This window comes from Juglans regia, chromosome 1, assembly GCF_001411555.2.
Source record: "Juglans regia cultivar Chandler chromosome 1, Walnut 2.0, whole genome shotgun sequence".
Lineage (NCBI taxonomy): Eukaryota > Viridiplantae > Streptophyta > Magnoliopsida > Fagales > Juglandaceae > Juglans > Juglans regia.
In genome coordinates, this window is record NC_049901.1 from 38,525,150 (window position 1) to 38,543,766 (window position 18,617).

Sequence of the window (18,617 nt, forward strand, 5' to 3'; positions counted from 1 at the left end):
TATGTCTGCATGCTCCAAATATTTGAATAAAACGTAACGTATAATATGAAATGATTTGATCTTTAGACATGTTTCCGGAAAAAAATGGTTATGAGCCACACCATTCCGAAGCCGCATGCATGCATGTGTTCGGTATGATTGGTCATAAAGTCTAATTGTAAGCAATTTTACGAACTAATACACACACCTCATTCAATATAATTGGTCAGAAACTAAATTTTATTGAAAACAGTGTTAATTTAAATTTAGAATATGAAGACAACAACATTAATAAGCAGATTGGTACTCAAACTTGTTTGTACATAATAAAACTCTTTCTTCAGGCAAGGCATCGATCAAATTACTGTTGCATCTACAGTAGATTTTTGTAATGCCTGGCTAGCTATCATGAGTATTTATGTAAAAGGAATCGGAATAATTTGAATTGTCCAGCATCTTTTGTTGACTAACTTTTGAGCAACATGACTTGTAATTAATCTTGGTCACATGTCCAAGATTCACACATATAAATCACCAGTGGTTGACCCCAAAGGTAGCTAGTCCAATATAACCCGATGACGTTCCATACCACTAATTAGGAATCAAGAATTAGAAAGATATATCGAATCTCAGAGTACTGCCAAATTGAAATCTGCTGGCAAGATGCCTTTTATATATGAAAGCTTGTGCGCGCTAGGCCTTGATATATGTATATTCATGTCTAGTAGAAAGGAAGACTCAGTTTCAAAGAATCTGAATTAAGTTGATCATGCTTATAAGAATTCATGATATCATGTAGATTAAAATCTCTTGGAGTAGTACTGATTTTCAATATTTTTGAAACTAAAAAGTTAGGGTTTCTAATACTAGCTAGTCTTAACTGCACATGATGATTTGTATTAACCTATTCTTTTTTGAATAGCTCGAGTTGGGGATATTGGAGCATAAATTTTCCATTTCCTAAGGCAATTAGTAATTGCATCTTCATATATAGCGAAAGTTATCTTATATATATATGAGGAGAATTTCACATAAAGCCTCTAAAATCCATTCATATATGACAAATTTGCGGATCCATCCAAAGCTGCCGCCCCTCGCTTTTACCATAGATGAGAAACTTTGAAGATTTATCAGTTTCCTCTTGTCATGTTTGTTCTTGACCCCTTTTTATGATCTTCTTTAATAAAGTTTTTACTATTGAACTGTACATAGGAGCAAGTAAACAGACCATTGAATCTGGTAAAAGTAATTAAATGTTAATTAAAGGTCAGAAAACCTTAACATTAGTACAGTACTTATATGCAGTCTGCTATGTAAACTTCAAGAAATAGAGATCAGATGCTCATCAGGGAAAAAAATATTAAGTAGAGAGAATATTAATAATAATGGAATTCTCATTTCTTGACAGTTGATGAACAAGAAGAAAATTTTCATTGTCTTGTACCAAATCATGTACGCATGCAGTCTGATCCATTAACAAGTTCATTGCCTTCCCAACTTTGTGAACATTTTGCCATTTGATAATTAGCATTTAGAACCCTTGCGATTGAGAGGCAAACGACAATTTCTGATCAATTAAAGTGACAGTCTGAGCTCCAAATCTACTTCCTGATTGTCACTTGATTCAGAATTCTGACTGCTTGAACCCACAGAATTACTCCTGGGTTTCTTGCTGTTTTTATCTTGCGCGTCCTGTAAGATAATCAATCATGATCGAGCATTAATTATAAGAGGTATATCAATAATATTTGTAGAAGCAATTGAGTACCATAGATTTGATTAAAATATTTATGCAGAATTCAATGGAAAAAACTGGATAATTAACAACCTCTAGATGTAGATTTAGAAGGTGTCTAGTCATGCTTGGCTGTGCAAAATGTTGAGCCTCTAAGGTACTACTGGCATTGCTGGGGTCCCATCTGCAAGGGATTTCACGTATGGATAAGAAACGCAGCATATATAAATCGGATTAATAAATTCCAAGAATAAGCAACTCAATTAATCTAGCTGAACGTATCATATATGTGGCTGAATTTGCTTAAGTATTAATTACGAAAATTCAATTGTTGGATTACCTTGCTGTAGTAGTAGGATGGGAATCACCATATCTGATATTTGTTCTTTCATATTCTCCTGGCCCCATCTGTAACGACAAGAATTTAGCTACCAGATTAATTAGAAACCCCAAAATACATTGGATATACATATAAAGAATATTATAAAATCTAATAAATTTCCTTCTGCTTGCAATACTTCATGCACGATTTAAACCCATAAAATTAGATCATATGTGTTCGAGTCAATCTCTCCCAATTTTTTAAAAAAATTATTACATTCTTGCAGATGATGATGATGATGATTATAATGTAGGACAACATGGTTATATATACTCGGTAGAGAATATATATTTAGGGTTTGTGACAAGAAGCAAGTAAAAAACATTGCAACAAAAAGGAAGATGTCTATAGATCACTTTTCCATATGCAGAAGGAATTTATGTCAAATTGAAATAGAAGATTCGTTGGAATTGTTGATCAGAAAATATGTCAATCAAAAAGCATGATGTGATGGTGATGATTCTGTATGTATGATGAACATGACTCCGTGATAAACATCAATGCAGAACCCACGAGCACATGTACTAGGTGGTGAAAGAGGAATCAGGTCAAAGATATAAATATTTTACGCTCACAGCACAAGATGATCATCTATCAACAAATTAAAAACAAAACTGAAGTTGTATTCTCCACATCTGCCGGAGTGATGAAAAGCTAGAGCTAGCCGACATACCATGATGTTGGGGTATTGGAATCCATAAGACGCTGACGAAGAAGACGAAGACGATGAGTAAGAAAAAGATGATGATGGTATTGATGAATATTGCGCTCTCATATCCTCCTGCATATTATATGGTTATTGACACACAAAAACTCCATAAGAATATTGTAAAACCCAACAAACTTCGATCACAGAACGAACCATGTACAGCAGTCAAAGCAGTGAGACGTAGAAAGAAAGTTAAAAGATTACATTGTTGAAATTAGTGGGATATGGCCCATGAAGGGTTGGATGGTATGCACAACCCATTTGACCTTGTAATCTGATCTTCTCTAATTGAGCAACTCCAAGACCTCTCTGTGGTTGCTTTGGCTTGTCTGAATTATTCTTCTTGCCTTTCCTCGAAGAAGATCCACCTCTTTCATTTCCCAAGTTTGGCTCTCCAAAATAACCACTGCCCATCTCTTTTCCTGCTATGAGAGAGAGAGAGAGAGAGAGAGAGAGAGGAAGAAAGATAGAGAGAATCACAGGTTGCAAATCCCAAACTTTCTTCTGCTGAAAAACTTTCTGCCAAGAAGCTGTTGAGAAATCAGAGATCTCCAGCGCCCTTTTAAAGCTGTTTGCACCCTACTAATTATTGCATCGCTGGATCAGATTGTGTTTAGATTTTAATGTTTTATATACTTAGATTTTATGCTTCTTTTCTCCTCTCTCTCTCTCTCTCTCTCTACCCTTCTCTCTTGCCTCATTTTGAGAACTTCCATAAATTGATTATAATAATATTAACAATAATGACCATTATTTATTAGTTTTTTCCATTGGATATGGACTTTCGAGACTTCCACTTGATAGCGATTGTCTCTGGTTATTAAAATGCTTTTTTATTTAAAAAAAAAAAAAAAAAATTATTTTAGTGTATAACAACTATTCCCATCAAAAGTTCAACGACTATTCCACGTGCCACAGAGGCGCGTCAAAGTCACCATTTCCATAACATTTGCAAATACTCTTTATGAATACGTGTTTTAATTGATCTATGTGGCACTGCTCGTTACAAATAAAGCAGAAGTCTGGCCTGCATATTGATGCCAAGTTTTGGTCAAAGTTGAAGAGTGCATGTCACCCTCTTCAGGATGGGTGAGGGATGGCTTTCTCATGATCTTTTTTTTTTTTTAAAGACATTATTATATATAATTAATAGTCTAGCCCCGAGGAAAGATGTTTAAGTTGCTTGCTGATTTCATATATAGATGGTATAATCTTTTGATTTTCATAAATTAGATTGTCATCGATGGTGATCATACATACATACATATATATATATATATATATATATATATATATATATATATATATATACTAGTTTTGAGGAGTACTCTGAGATGGGTAAACCACTTCGCATGTGATGTCCCAGTCCCATGATATTCAATTTGATTTGAACTTATTAATTATAAACCCCCCACAAAGCCCCAGCTGTAATCTATCAGGAAAGTTATTAAAAAAAGAAAAGCTAATAACAATATGATAATCATGATCAAGCAATATAAAGTTAAGACACAAATCATATTTAAAATCATTAATGATTTTAGAAATCTTTTTAAAATTTTATAATTAACTTCATTGGGATTGCATGTATGATGATGATGAGCGAGAATTCAGAAGATCAGAAATTTCTAAATATTAATGTCTCAAAAGCTGTATCAATCTTGAAGAATTTTCATTAATTTAAATGTCATCTTAAATTATATTTATTAATTATTGTCATTAATGTGAAATATACAATTTTCAAAGAGCTCAATCCTCGAATTTATATAGTTTCTAGAAATATTGAAGAAGAAGATAATGCTAAATATTTATGGTGAATTTGACCAAAAGGTGGGAGCTAGGCCGGGGGATAAATTGAGGTAGATATCGTGTTATATAAATTGCAAGAGAGACCAAATCTAATTGAGCTGTTTCATGCATGATTTGTGGGTCATATTATATGAGTAGTTATGTGGTGGAAAGTGTTCAGAATCCTCCAATTTCTTAAACAGATCACATGTGAACTCATGCAATTACCATAGGACCCCATCAATAGTACCTCCGAGTAATTAAAATGAGAAATGTTAAAAATGTTACAGTCATAAAATGATCTCATTAAAGTAAATCTACAAACTGACATACTTTTATATGATACATTAAATCTATTTTACAATAAAAGTAATTTTACAATCTAACATATCATATCCAGTCACATCAGTTTGTGAATTTACTTTGTTGGCTAAAACATTTCTAAAAAACTTTTGCTGCTTTTGAACTCTGTTATATATATATATATGGACGGTGCTAGCAGGCCACCCAATTTTTACCACTGGGCGTACTGCTAGTGCAAATTTGTAGTTCTTTCTTTTTTTATGCTTTTTCTTTAAATATTTTTTTAATATCCTTAGCCATTAAGAAAAAAATTAAAAGAATATATACAACTTTATTAATAGTCACTTCCTTAACCACTAAATAAAAAATTAATAAATAAAAAGTTAAAATACTCGTGCGGTAACTTTGAGCGGTATTAACATTGAGCGGCTAAATAGCATATTCCTATATATATATATATATGTATATGTTGATGTGTCTGATATATGGCCATATATAGGTTCCTTATAAGCTGCATTTAAATATTACCATCACTTTGTTTTATTTATTGTAAGTACATATATATACCGATCGATTTTGGACAACAATAATTAAATTGGAAAGCTAGCATCATATATATATATATATATATATATGCAAACTAGCTATAACTTGCACATATAAAGCTCAAATATTTTAATATCTAATATATTCCTATGTAAGAATATTGTAAAAAGGAAAAGGGAAAATCTTTTCGTGTTTTACAAACACATCATGTACAAGCAGCTAGCTAGCTAATAAAGTCAATGAAGTGTGGGGTTTTCTCTCTCTCTCTAGTCAAATATCGATCCTTATAGGTATGTGTGTATATATATATATATATATGTATCATGATTAAATAATATTTTTTGTGCTCCATGTATGCACTCTTTTTCAATGTTAGTTGTTTCGAAACAAGTAGTATAACAGCAATGAACGCCCTAAAATATTCACACAAAAACACGTTGCGTCCTTGGATTTATGGAACACTTTGCTTCGTCAATATTTGGGGTTTATTTTTATTTTTTTCTTGTGGTCGACATGGTGCGGCGGCAACAAGCTGGTCCATATAAATTTTCGTTGATGATGAATTACCGATGCTAGCTAGCTTGATGCAAACTCTTTTGAAAACGATAGACATATAGTCGATCCTCTAGCTACTTAGGAATGGCACATACATTATATTATATATATATATATATATATATCTATCTATCATAATTTTCTTTCAACAACGACGTGCAATTGGTTATTAAATTCAATGTCGTGAATCAGATGATTCTGATCAGAGCCTTTTTAATACAGTGAGTACTATATATACATATATAATATAAATAATTTATTTGCCATTATGGGCTTCTCGTGCCATTCCTGTTGTTTATTATACTCAGGTACATGGTGATGGCATGACCCACACATATATGAATATTCTTACTTCTTGATAAATGTTTAAGATAAAATATTTTGATACCGTACATCTCGATCTATACATCAAGATTAAACTTTCAAGATTATATCAGTAATTTATTTATTTATTATTTATTTTTTTAAAGGGAAACTGTATCATTCATTTATTAGAGAAACTTACATTCATGATCAGATACATTTTGACATGTCCTCATATCAAACATGACATCATAAATCAAAATAATGCATTTGGAGTTCCAGTACCACTAGTACATTATAATTTTCTTTTGTGAATGGTCTGGTTTTCACTATTGCTAGTACTTTGTATAGACAAACGTCCAAGAGACAATACTCTATGCCTAAACAGAGACTCAACATCACCCTTCAAAGAAAGAGATGACTCAACATTTACAGACAAACGTTTGAAAGAATAACTCTTTTTTTAATTTATGATCTTCACGATGCATAATTAACTGATGAGCAATGCTACATACAATCCTCATTTGGGTGCAAGCCTAATTAATTTTTATCTTTAAATTTTTCAAAATTACAATAATATCCTTATTAAAATATTATTTTTTTCTATTTAATGAAGTGTTTGTACATGCAATCCTTAAATAGAGACTACGTACAAATAGAATTTCTCTTAATTGAATCTAGAACGTAAAACTAATGCCGGCAATTTTGATAATTTGAAATTGCTGAGTTTTTTTATACATTAAGGGCAGGTTTGGGGGTGAGATGAGAATTTTATATTTTGTTTTAATATTTAAAATATTATGTTTTAGTATTATTATTGTATTGAGATTTGAAAAAGTTGAATTGAGATTTGAAAAAGATGAATTGTTTATTATATTTTGTATGAGAATTTGAAAAATGTGTAATGATAAGATGAGCTGAGATGATAATTTTGTATCTCATCCCACCCCCTAAACCTGCCCTAAGAGTGTACGTGTTTTTTCCTCTAAGCGTGCTCATTTATGCATATATAATAATATAATAAATATACACACATACGCACACGTATGTAGCCATATATATATATATATTAATTTTACTTTTTAAACAAATTAACAATGTTAGAATTTCGAGATTTCCATTACGTGAAGTAAACGTACGGCGCCATGAATTCTCTGATCGAGCTAAGAAACATGATCGACAAAGAACCCTAGCTTGCTTTTATATATAAATATATATATATATATATATATATATATATATATATATCATCCGAGAAAAGGAATAAACAACTTTTTACTAGGAAAAAAAGAGGGAGTGGGGAGGGTTAATTATAATTATAATAAGAATAAAGGAAGAAGAAAACAAGGGATTATGTTGGTTTGATGTGATTTGATGAGTGATGGAGTTGTTAACAAATTAAATAGTATCATAATAAGTAGAAATCAAAAGACAAAAGAAAGTGGAGAGAGATCATGTAGAGAATATATGATAATATCCACTGTAGATTTGAAGGCACATGGAAACTTACAGGATGCATGCATTACTCCACACGATTTGCAAAGCCCAGAAATATATTTAAAATCCCTTACTTGGAATAAGCTGTCTTCTACGTGTTCATGAGGAGCCACAGCAAAGCAACCTCATCAGCCTCTCTCACCATTCCCAAATCCAATCCAAATCATCATCAGCCTCAAATATCCCCCACATTCATCATGTAAGATTCCCTCCCCCAAAAAACTTAAACTATTGATCATCTTATACAGCACCCGGGGACTTGCACCAAACCCTGCATTGGTTAAGGTTAAGATCAGTGTTTGTGTCATGTGTTTGAACGTCTGTGTCTCCAACCTTTTGGATCAGTTTAAACCCAAAAATTAAAAGTATAATAAATATTATAAATGGCAGAATCCTCCAAGATTCTGGAAAAATATATATTGATCCGATATCACATCTGTTCCAATATATGTGATCCGATCATTAAATTCACTGTACTTTTCATAAGATTTTATATGTTACACATGTCGATTATATATTGCAGTATATATAGTACCTCCTCATTTATTGAAAATTTATAATTCTTATTTGACCGTTAAAGTTATATTATATTACATTTTTTTCATATTTTTCATGCGTCTTAAAAAATAGAATTGGACGTTTATTATTTGAAGGTATAAATTAAGTGTATGATAGGTTAAAAACTCAATTATTTAAAGAAAAATTCTACTCATCATACATAATTTTTTTAATTTTTAATGTTTTTTCTCTTATCAATTGTGTGGTGTGTATGGATAATCAGTAGAATAACTCATTTAGTTTAGAAAGAATAAAATTAAAAAAAAAATAATAAGTGTGGTGTATGGTGTGTGAGGATGATGAGTAGAAAAACTCTTATTTAAAAGGGTAAAAAAATTTATTTCTTTCAATTTTCTCTTTTCTAAGCAAAATAACAATATATTTCCTTTCATTAATTAGTGCATGTCTTTCCAAGCTCCCTCCTTTTCACTCTAAGCCATAAATTTGGTACAAAGGGTTAACTAATTATGCAAGCATATTTAAACTGGTGATCAATTGTAATTCAAACTTAACACCTTAGATGGAATATTATGGGTCATGTTAGGTGAAAAGTGATGCAAAACCAGTGACATAACTTCCTTGATATAGTTTTAGAAAGTTCGCAATCCCTAATCCATGTAATGTTTCAGTTTGGACAATTCATGAACCATTTTGAGTTTGAATGTGTAAAACCAGTTAATGCAAGTTTCTGATGATCTCATCATACCAAAAACATTAAAAAAAAAACATATAATTACATTTCAAGAATAGTGCTCCTCCATCTTTAAAAGCAATGATCTATGATTTAATTGCTGGTAATCTATCATTTCATTATTGGTAAAGGATAAGAGTGTTTAGGATGAGAAATACTTTAATTATAAAAGAATTACATAAAAATAAACTTTTAGATTTACGTAGCTTAACATAGTATGTGTAAGATTGTAAAGTATTTTTATTGTAAAATAAATCTAATGAATAACATAAAATCACGTCAATTTGTGAGTTTATTTTTTATAATCATTTTGTGGATGTAACACTTATCTTTTAAGATACATCTGCTTGGTAGAATTTATCTTCTAATTTCTATGATCTTCTACAACTGATAAAGAGAGTGAAATGAGAATAATAACAAGCTTTTCATGTGATTAAGAAGGATGCAATTAGTGTATTAGTTTGCTAAGAACAAAGCTAGCATATTAGTGCATGGGCCTCAATTAGTTGGAGTGACAATTTTTTAATGGATCTTTACTATATAAAAAGCTTTTGGGGAGGACCCATTCCTCCTGATCCCTCTTAATGATCTCCCATGATAGTTAAGTGAGTTCTTTTTACTCAATATTTTATTCACCTTGTTCACCTACCACCATTTTACTTTAACTATTCATCTATACCTTTCTTTTTTTTCTCTGTCTTCGTCTACACTATCACCATGCCACTAGTACCACTACTATTTTATACATGATCTAGATCTATTATTTACATGGTTTTCCAACAATATGAAAGTTTGATCCTCTATACCCAAACTTTTTAATCCAAATCTAACTTCTTCAGATCTAGATATTGTAAAATTAAAATCATCTTCTTCCGTTCCTCCAGCTTAATAAAGGGAAAATCATCTAACACCAAAAAGATTATATAAAAGCGATTCTACAAACTGACATGGCTTGATGTGGGTCAGATGAAGTAGATCTAACGGGTCAGATGAAGCAGCCACATCAATTTATGAGATTATTTTTATATAATTCTTTTATGAATGTAGTAGTATTCTAAAAAAAAGTGCAATCTAACCAAAAAAAAAAAAAAAATGAAAATGAGAGAGGGAGGTGAGACCACATCATGAGTACTAGTCCTAGCTAGCTAGTCCTATGATTTCTTGGCTTTGACAATATTCATTACCAAACAAAAATTGGCTTGTATATAATGTAGAGAATGTCATAAAATTATACATGATTTTTTATTGTTCTTATTAGGTGATTGTGGGGGACTACTCACCACCTTTTTAATAACTTAGTAACTTAGTTGATACTCAATATATATATATATATATATATGCACATTAAAACAAAAAACCTCTATAGGTTAACACATGCAAGACTCCCTAGCTCTTCTACACTAGAGAGTACTACTACTAGAGAGAGCAATATTGATAAACAGGAAGGTTGTTCAGAAGAGAATACATATAACATAAAATGAATAAATCATTAGTAATATTGTAACCTTTTTATGACATTATATAGAACACTAATTAATATATTTTTTTGAAGAGAATACCTTTCGCCTTCAAATTATACCCCTCCCCTAATATCGATTTAACTGTTAATATCACTTTTTAAAAACATTAACCTTGCGGAATCTGCGGTTTTGGTACACGCTAGCTAGTTTAACTAAGCATGAATATTAATGGCCATGAACAGATATATATTATATAATATAGGTTGTGGTTGTTGGATGATATCATGTGGCTATGTACGTACGAGAAATGCTAGCCAGCTTTAGGTGATGACTAAGACCCCATTGATCTTGAAATTATAAACTCCAGGATTAAGTTATTAAATTAGAAGTATATATATATATATATTATATTATATATTATATATAGATTTCTAGATCTCTTGGGCTAGCGTTACACGACCTCAAAATAATTATTACATTAATATCAATGATTCCCTGTTAAGCTTATAAGCAGCTAGCGAGATTTTCTTCCATTTTTTTATTACATAATATATATAAATATATATATATATATATATATATATATATATATATATATATAACTATACAAGTGCATAGCTACCTATAATTGGCCCATATATTATATGCATATAATTAATTAATTAGGATTATGTGTGTTGTTACAACTGGAAATGGGGACCTTGGGAAAGTACAAATTGAAGCTCCTGAACCACGTGTGGAGATGCTATAGAATTCAACACTCGGGGGCTGCCCTCTTTTAATTTATATATATATATGATTAATTACTCTCTGAAAATTATAAACCCTTTTCTTTATGTATAGAGGACCCCACTCATGACTTGGAAATACGTAGCACAATGAATGCATATGGTCCTCAATGTCTCCTGCTCCTTAGAGATTACCACTCACAAAACCAACATCCCCAGTGCTCCTACGATCTATCTTGGATATGGTTTCTGATATTGTTGGTTTTTTAATCCATTATGATTAACTTAATCTCCAATTTTAAAACTCTAATCATATGTATTGAATCATCATTATTTATACTGTTGTCTGACAATCATATATATTAAGATCATGATCATCTATTAATTAATGTATATGTACACCCAATTATAGGGTCTCTGCATGCACCCACCCCAAAGGAGAAAAAGAAACGACCTTACATATATGATTTATTCATGGTTATTAGAGAGAAAGACCAGTCGGTGGATTCCAATATAATCTCAATTAATTAATTAACAGCTTATAGATTTATATATGCTTTTACTGATCACTGAAGTAGTAGTACTTGCATTAGAGGCTCTTATAAGCAGCTAGTGCATATATATATGGTACTATCTCAAATTAAACTCCGGCCATCCCCCCCACCCAAAAAACAAAACACAATAAAACTATAAAAATGTAAGTGCAAACGCGATATTAACACATCAAACATATATATTATTACTATTAATGCATTTATATATATTGTGTTTGATTTTTTAATAACGTGTAAGTAATCTTGGTCGGTTAGGCAAAGTGAAGCTAGAAACGACTGAACACTTAACACAGTACCTCAGTACCCATCCTGCTCGCTCAAAAGCTGCAGCAAAAGGTTGCTGATACAGCAACGGGCGGGGTCACCCTCCCATGTGAGTTATATGCATATATATAGATATAGTTCTTTAGTTTATGTATGGCAGTGGGAATTATAAATTAAGAAGTATATATATATATATATATATATCTAATTACTCTAAAGTACACGTTTACCTGACATATATACATGATTGAACATCATTATGGGACTGATTTAAACTAAATTACAAGTAGTAGTGATCACGATGTCATCTTCCTAGCTCCATGATGAGAAAAGTATTTGTAGTAGTTCCAGTACTCATGCATTACTGTGAATCTTTTGGAATTTCCTCAAGGTTCATGAATCTTGGCGGGGGATTTGCTTTTCCTCATGCACAACAAAGTAAGACGCATATTATTAATGTTTTGGATATATTACAAGAAAAGATTTAGTCTACATACATGCATGATGCATGTGGTCATGATATTGCATGAGTTGTACTTTTACATAAGTTCACACTTAGGTTGTCCCCCATTATAGTTGTTTAATTTGGGACTTACTGGATTTCTTTTACTTTAGACAAAATGGAACTTTTATCATTTGGTGCTTGAAAAATGACGGTAGAAAACTGCAACTTCCACCTGATTTACTGGATCTTGTTTAACATTTACCAATATTTTTTATTAATTGTGGGGGGGGAATCAACTAATAATTAAAAGGAAAGACATAAAAGATCAGGACAAAAAAGAATGCATGAATGATGAAAGGAAGACTCATACGATCCGACAATAGAGAAAATAGCCTTGAGAGAAATTCATGTTGGAATTTAATCATGTCCCACATGACATGACACGTATGCCACTATTACATTTCTACTTACTTAATTAACGTTATATATCTAAGAATAGGAGAATTAAATTAATATTTCATATTAAAACTCCTACTTTGATAGGAAGTGGAAATATTGTAGTTGAAGAAGGAAATCAGCCCTCTCTCTACCCTATAAATTAACATATGCATATATGCCCATCAGATTATGAATTAAAAAATTCCAAAGGGTTAAGTGAGAGAAACCTTTTTAATTCTAGGGTTAACGCTATTTTCATATCTAGAGTATAGAAGAGTTGTGGCTATGAATTCCAGTATGTTCTTTATACATATATATTTTGATTTAGTGAGAATCATGATAGTTAAGAATATCCTAGACATATTTTACAATATTATATAGATTGTTTATTTTACATGCATAAACTTACATGTGCATGGTATCAGAGCATGGTTATGACTTTCGTGGTTTTCCATTATGATGAATAATAGATCTCGATGTCTAGTACTATGATCTTTTCTTACCTTAGATTTGTGCCGCTGTGAATTAATTCAGAAAACGGTATGAGACTAGTAATAGGGTTTGCTATTTAGTTATTACTGATTTGGTGCTTAATTGTCAATTTTGGTGAATATATGGCCTTTTATGTTTTAATGAAAAGCTTATCTATTTATTTCATTTACAGTTTCTTTGATTATGAAATTATTACTTGCATGATTACTTTGAATAAAGTATATATGATGTTTTAGCTTCTTTGATATCGATTCTTTTATTATGTGTTGAGGATAATATATATATATATATATATATATATATATATATATGCATGAATATCTTTGCTTATCAATTTTAGTAATATATTACAAATCAATTATTATTTGTTTTGCGACGACATTTTATGGTAAGGCTTGGTTATCACCAAAGTGACCCAATTAGAAGCTAGGGTTCATAGATCTCAAGCCATTTTTCTTTTTATCTTAATACCAATATCTCAAGTACGATAATGAAATTCCAAACTTTTAAACGATTTTTTAATTGCTTAAGTTATTTTGGATTGGCCCAAAGGCGTGCCACATTTTAAGTGATTAATAAATCAAAGTATGTAGAATATTTAGCATGCATCTTTAATTGAGAGTTGGCATCGGATATCCAAAGGTAACGAACCTACTGGATTATTGATGCATCTTTAATTATTTTTATAGGTGAAAGAGAAGTAAACATAACGACTAATGATGCATCTTTAATAGTATGTTGTAACTTTTACCCAATAGTGAAGTTGATGCAATACTACTTAATGATTATTTATTATTTTTAACAACTCAAAGCATTAATATTGTGAGCATTTATTTTTATTGCAGTTTCAATTCTTGCTATATTTCATTCGTATGCTCCATCTATTCTGATCCCAAATGGAAAAAATTTCACAGACTAGTCTGAACAAGTCCAGTTTCACTTTGGTATCCTGAATCTTGATTTGTCACTCTGGATTTAGAAACCACTTTCTATTAGTGGTTCAAGCAATGTGGATGAAAATGCTTTATATCACTCTTGGGAGAGATAAAACAGATTGAGCATTATGTTATGCAAATAAGTATAGTGAACAATATGAAGTCAACGCTTCCTAAATCATGTGACACTGCTAAGGAATTCTGGAGCATTGATGCCAAAACTTACCACCATTAAATTTGGGATAATGATAGGATTACTACATTTCTACTACCCATTTACTACATTTTTTGTATTTCGTTTTTTTTTTTAGTTTTTTTTTTTTTTTACTTAATGGTTAAGGAAGTGACTATTAATAAAATTATATATTTTTTTAATTTTTTCTTAATGATTAAGGATATTAAAAAAATAATTAAAAGAAAATGATAAAAAAAATAAAAATAAAAAACTTCAAATACAATATAAGTAGTAAATGGGTAGTAAGAGGGTTGTAACCCTATCACTACCCTTAAATTTGTTGGTATGCATGGGATGCTTGAGTATACCCTTGAAATTTCAAATCGTAGTTGCTAAATTAAAGGCTCTTGGGATGAATGTGGATGAGTTTTTCCTTGTACTCATTTTGATTTCCTTGCCTCCTCAGTAGAGGTCATCTCAAATTCATTACAACACTATTAAGGATAAGTGGAATGTGAATGAATTAGCCAGTATGCTTGTTCAAGAAGAGACAAGCCTTAAGCAATAAGAGAATCATTCAGTTTACCTTGTAAGTCAAGGAACCAAAAAGAAATGGAAGAAGCCTAAAAAAGCAAAAGGGCAGAACCACCAAGGCAAAATGGCCCTCCCCAAGGAATTGAGGTTCATGAGAATGGGCAAAATAGTATTAAGTTCCATTTCTATAAAAGGTTTGGGCATCTTCAGAAAGATTGCCAGAAATGCATGGCATGGTTCGAAAAGAAATGTAAGCTTGTAGCTCAAGTATGTTTTGAATTTAATCCTATTGAAGTTCCTTCTAACACTTAGTTGATAGACTCGGATTCCACTATTCATGTTTCTAATTCGATGCAAGGCTTCCTTACAATCCAAACAATAAAGCTATATGAAAACTTAATAGTCATTGAAAATGGATTCAAAGTTCCAATTGTTGCTATTGAGACTTTTTCGTTTATTTTTAGATACTCAATGTTACTTAGATTTGTTTCAGACACTTTATGTTCCTTCTATTTATCATAATATGGTCTCTTTGTCTCAACTTGATCTTGAAGGCTATTCCATTACATTCCATAACAGAAAGTTCATTTTATTTAAAAATACATCTCTTGTTGGTTCTAGAGATTTATGTGATTGCTTGTACAAATCAAATCTCAATTGTCATTTTGGTGAAAGTCTTCTAACTCTGCATCATAATATTGTTGGAACTAAACTTAACCTGATCAATGAAAATTCTTCTATCGTGTGATACAAACATTTGGGTCATATACTCAAAGAAAGAATTGAGAGATTAGTAAGAGCATCAGTACTGAACTAGCTAAAGTTGAACTATGGCCAAAGTTTGGCCATTTTGTCCAAAACATAACAAATAGTGAGCTGGTTATATGAATAGTATTTTTGGCATGAGCTACTTCAGCTGGTCAAATTTGGTTTGCAAATTCATCTAGCCATCTAAATATTTCTGATAAAAATATTACACAATTTTGGCGCCAAATTTTTTCTCCCCCATCATGCTCTCCCACTCTTTTCATTCTCTCATCTCTATGGTCCATTCAAGTGCCATTTGTGAGTTGAAAAAGAGACTTCTGCCATTTCCAACCTCTTTAAGTCCTCTCTTTCTCTCTTGTATAGATTGAAATCAATTGTCATCTTTCTTTGTGCTTCAAGTGAATTCATTTTATTATTTTTCATTTTTTTACTTGCTTACTTAATAGTTCAATTCCTTCCCGTTCAATGGGATTGGGTAATATGAAAATTGATTTGGTAATTGAAAAACTTTCTTCTTCTTCTTCTTCTTCTTCTTCTTCTTCTTCTATATGCTAGGCTGATAAAAGTTTAGCTGGAGAAGGGTATTTCTTTTTTGGAAGTGTTTGGTTGTGGAGAGAATGTGGGAAATGAACAGAAAAATAGAGATGTTAGAATTAGGTTCTCCTGAATTCTGCAGCTTTGTGATGAATACAAACATGCACTACCATCTTATCTCGGTTGCTTATTTACCGATACAAAAAAATAAAAAAAGTTCTCCTAAAACTTTGGTGATGGGTCTAGGCTAGTTAAGCTTTGTTTTGTTTGGCTCAATTACTTCACAAACAAGGCCCTATATATAATCTCATTGAAGAGTTATAAAGATAAGTTTTTGGTGGATCAGCAAAATAGTCGTGAAAAAGTTTTTGGGGGGCTTGCAATCAATCACGCCTGATAAATCTGCGTGATTGTTTAGGACAATCATGTGGGGTTGATCCTTCTTCCACCATAAAAAATTGCCTCGATATCTCAAATTTTTCTTCAAAATCAAAATTGAGAAGTCTCGTTTTGCAAAAAAAAAGGATCTTCCAAATAAAAAAAAATGATTTCACAAAAAAACTTGTATTGAAATGAATAAAACTGTTGGGGAAACTTTTGTATTTTATAGTGAAAGAATATAACCGTTGAAAAAATATGGCAGTTAAAATAATATTTCCATTGGAAGAATATGACTGTTAGAAAGTTATACATCCATTGAAAAATTATGACCATTGTAATAATATGAACGTTGGAAAAATATACTTACGGGAAAATGTTGCGTTTTAATTTGTATCCTTTTTTAATAAGGAAAAATATTTCAATTACTATGAGAATTAGAAAGTAGAAATGAAGATTAAATATAAATATTTTAATAAAATGAAGATAGTTTTATAATATTTGATGTCTATGAAAAGTGGCTGGCTAAAGTGAGAAGTGGATTCTCTAGTCAAATTTTAGCTAAAGTTTAGCCACTTCACTATCAATGCTCTAAAAGATGGAGATTTTGCCAAACCTAAATTTTACTTACCTCGATGTGTGTGTGGATTGTATTAAGGGAAAACAAACCAAACACACAAAGAAATGTATAACAAGAAATGGAGAACTACTTGAAATTGTTCATACAAACATTTGCAGACTGTTCAATTCTACATCTTTTGGTAGAGAAAAGCGTTTTATCACCTTCATTGATAACTTTTCACGTTACTGTTATATATATTAGTTGTATGAAAAACCTTAAGTAGTGGACACCCTAGAGGTATACATTACTGAACTTGAAAAACAATTAGATAAAAAAGTAAAAATAATCAAATCATATAAAGGTGGTGTATAGCATGGGATGTATGATGGATTAGGCCAATACCCTAGCCCATTTGCTAAATTCCTTGAAAAACGTGGCATATGTGCACAATACACTATGCCATGAACACATTAGCAGAATGGAGTAGCTGAAAGGCGTAATTGCACATTAATGGATATGGTTAGGAGTATGTTAAATAATTCCTCTCTACTCATTTCATTGTAGATGGAAACCCTTAAAACCTTTATTTATTTATTGAATTGGGTTTCTACTACCAAAGTTGAGTTGCTTGAATTATATGAAACAATCGGCTATAAGTGGGTATTTAAGACTAAGCAAAACTCTAAAGGTAACATTGAATGACATAAAGCCAAACTCATTGCCAAAGAGTTTTTACTGAGAAATAAGGTATTAATTATATAGAGACCCTCTCTTATCTAAGAAGGACTCACATAAAATCATTATGGCTTAGTAGCCCATTTTTTATTTGGAATTACACCAAATGGATGTGAAAATTGCTTTTTTGAATGTGAGTCGTCGGTACCTGCATCACCAACCCCGACACCTCACCCTTCTTTACCTGATTCGACCTCTAATCCACCATCAATCCCTCCCCAATCTCCTATTGTTACTCGATCCAAGACCAATTCCTCTCGCCCCAAATAATTTTCTGATTGTCAAATTCCCTATTCTCCACCTCGGCACTGCCTCAATTTCTCCATTGAAATCCCTAAAGAATCCACTTCTTATTTCATTGCTTCCCGCTTCCCTGAGTGGCGAAATGCCATGACCAATGAGTTTCAGGCCCTAATTCAAAGTCAAACATGGACTATTGTTCCTCTCCCCCTTTCTCTAACGTTGTTGGTTGCAGGTGGGTTTTTTGCACGAAGCATGGCGCCGACAGAACTATTGAACGGCGCAAGGCACGTCTTGTCGCCAAAGGCTTTCATCAATGGTATTGATTACTC

The 18,617-nt window shown here is 31.6% G+C and overlaps 1 protein-coding gene across 1 annotated transcript; it reads right to left on the bottom strand.

Annotated features, from left to right (window-relative positions):
- Window positions 1-1,355: 1,355 nt before the first annotated feature.
- LOC108986711 (protein SPEAR1-like) lies at window positions 1,356-3,404 on the bottom strand. Its single transcript, XM_018959422.2, has 5 exons — window positions 3,010-3,404; window positions 2,770-2,877; window positions 2,055-2,122; window positions 1,808-1,898; window positions 1,356-1,671 (listed from the first exon to the last, which is right to left on the bottom strand). Exons 1-5 carry the CDS (start codon window positions 3,217-3,219, stop codon window positions 1,555-1,557), a joined length of 594 nt encoding a protein of 197 aa, XP_018814967.1. The 5' UTR covers window positions 3,220-3,404; the 3' UTR covers window positions 1,356-1,554.
- Between the last annotated feature and the right edge of the window lie 15,213 nt (window positions 3,405-18,617).

Excerpts from the sequence above, each read along its gene's own strand:
- LOC108986711 (XM_018959422.2), bottom strand. The coding sequence starts at position 3,219 with ATGGGCAGTGGTTATTTTGGAGAGCCAAACTTGGGAAATGAAAGAGGT. Across the intron at positions 2,123-2,769 it reads TCCAATACCCCAACATCATG|ATGGGGCCAGGAGAATATGA; the intron begins GTATGTCGGCTA and ends TTGTCGTTACAG. Across the intron at positions 1,899-2,054 it reads CATCCTACTACTACAGCAAG|ATGGGACCCCAGCAATGCCA; the intron begins GTAATCCAACAA and ends AATCCCTTGCAG.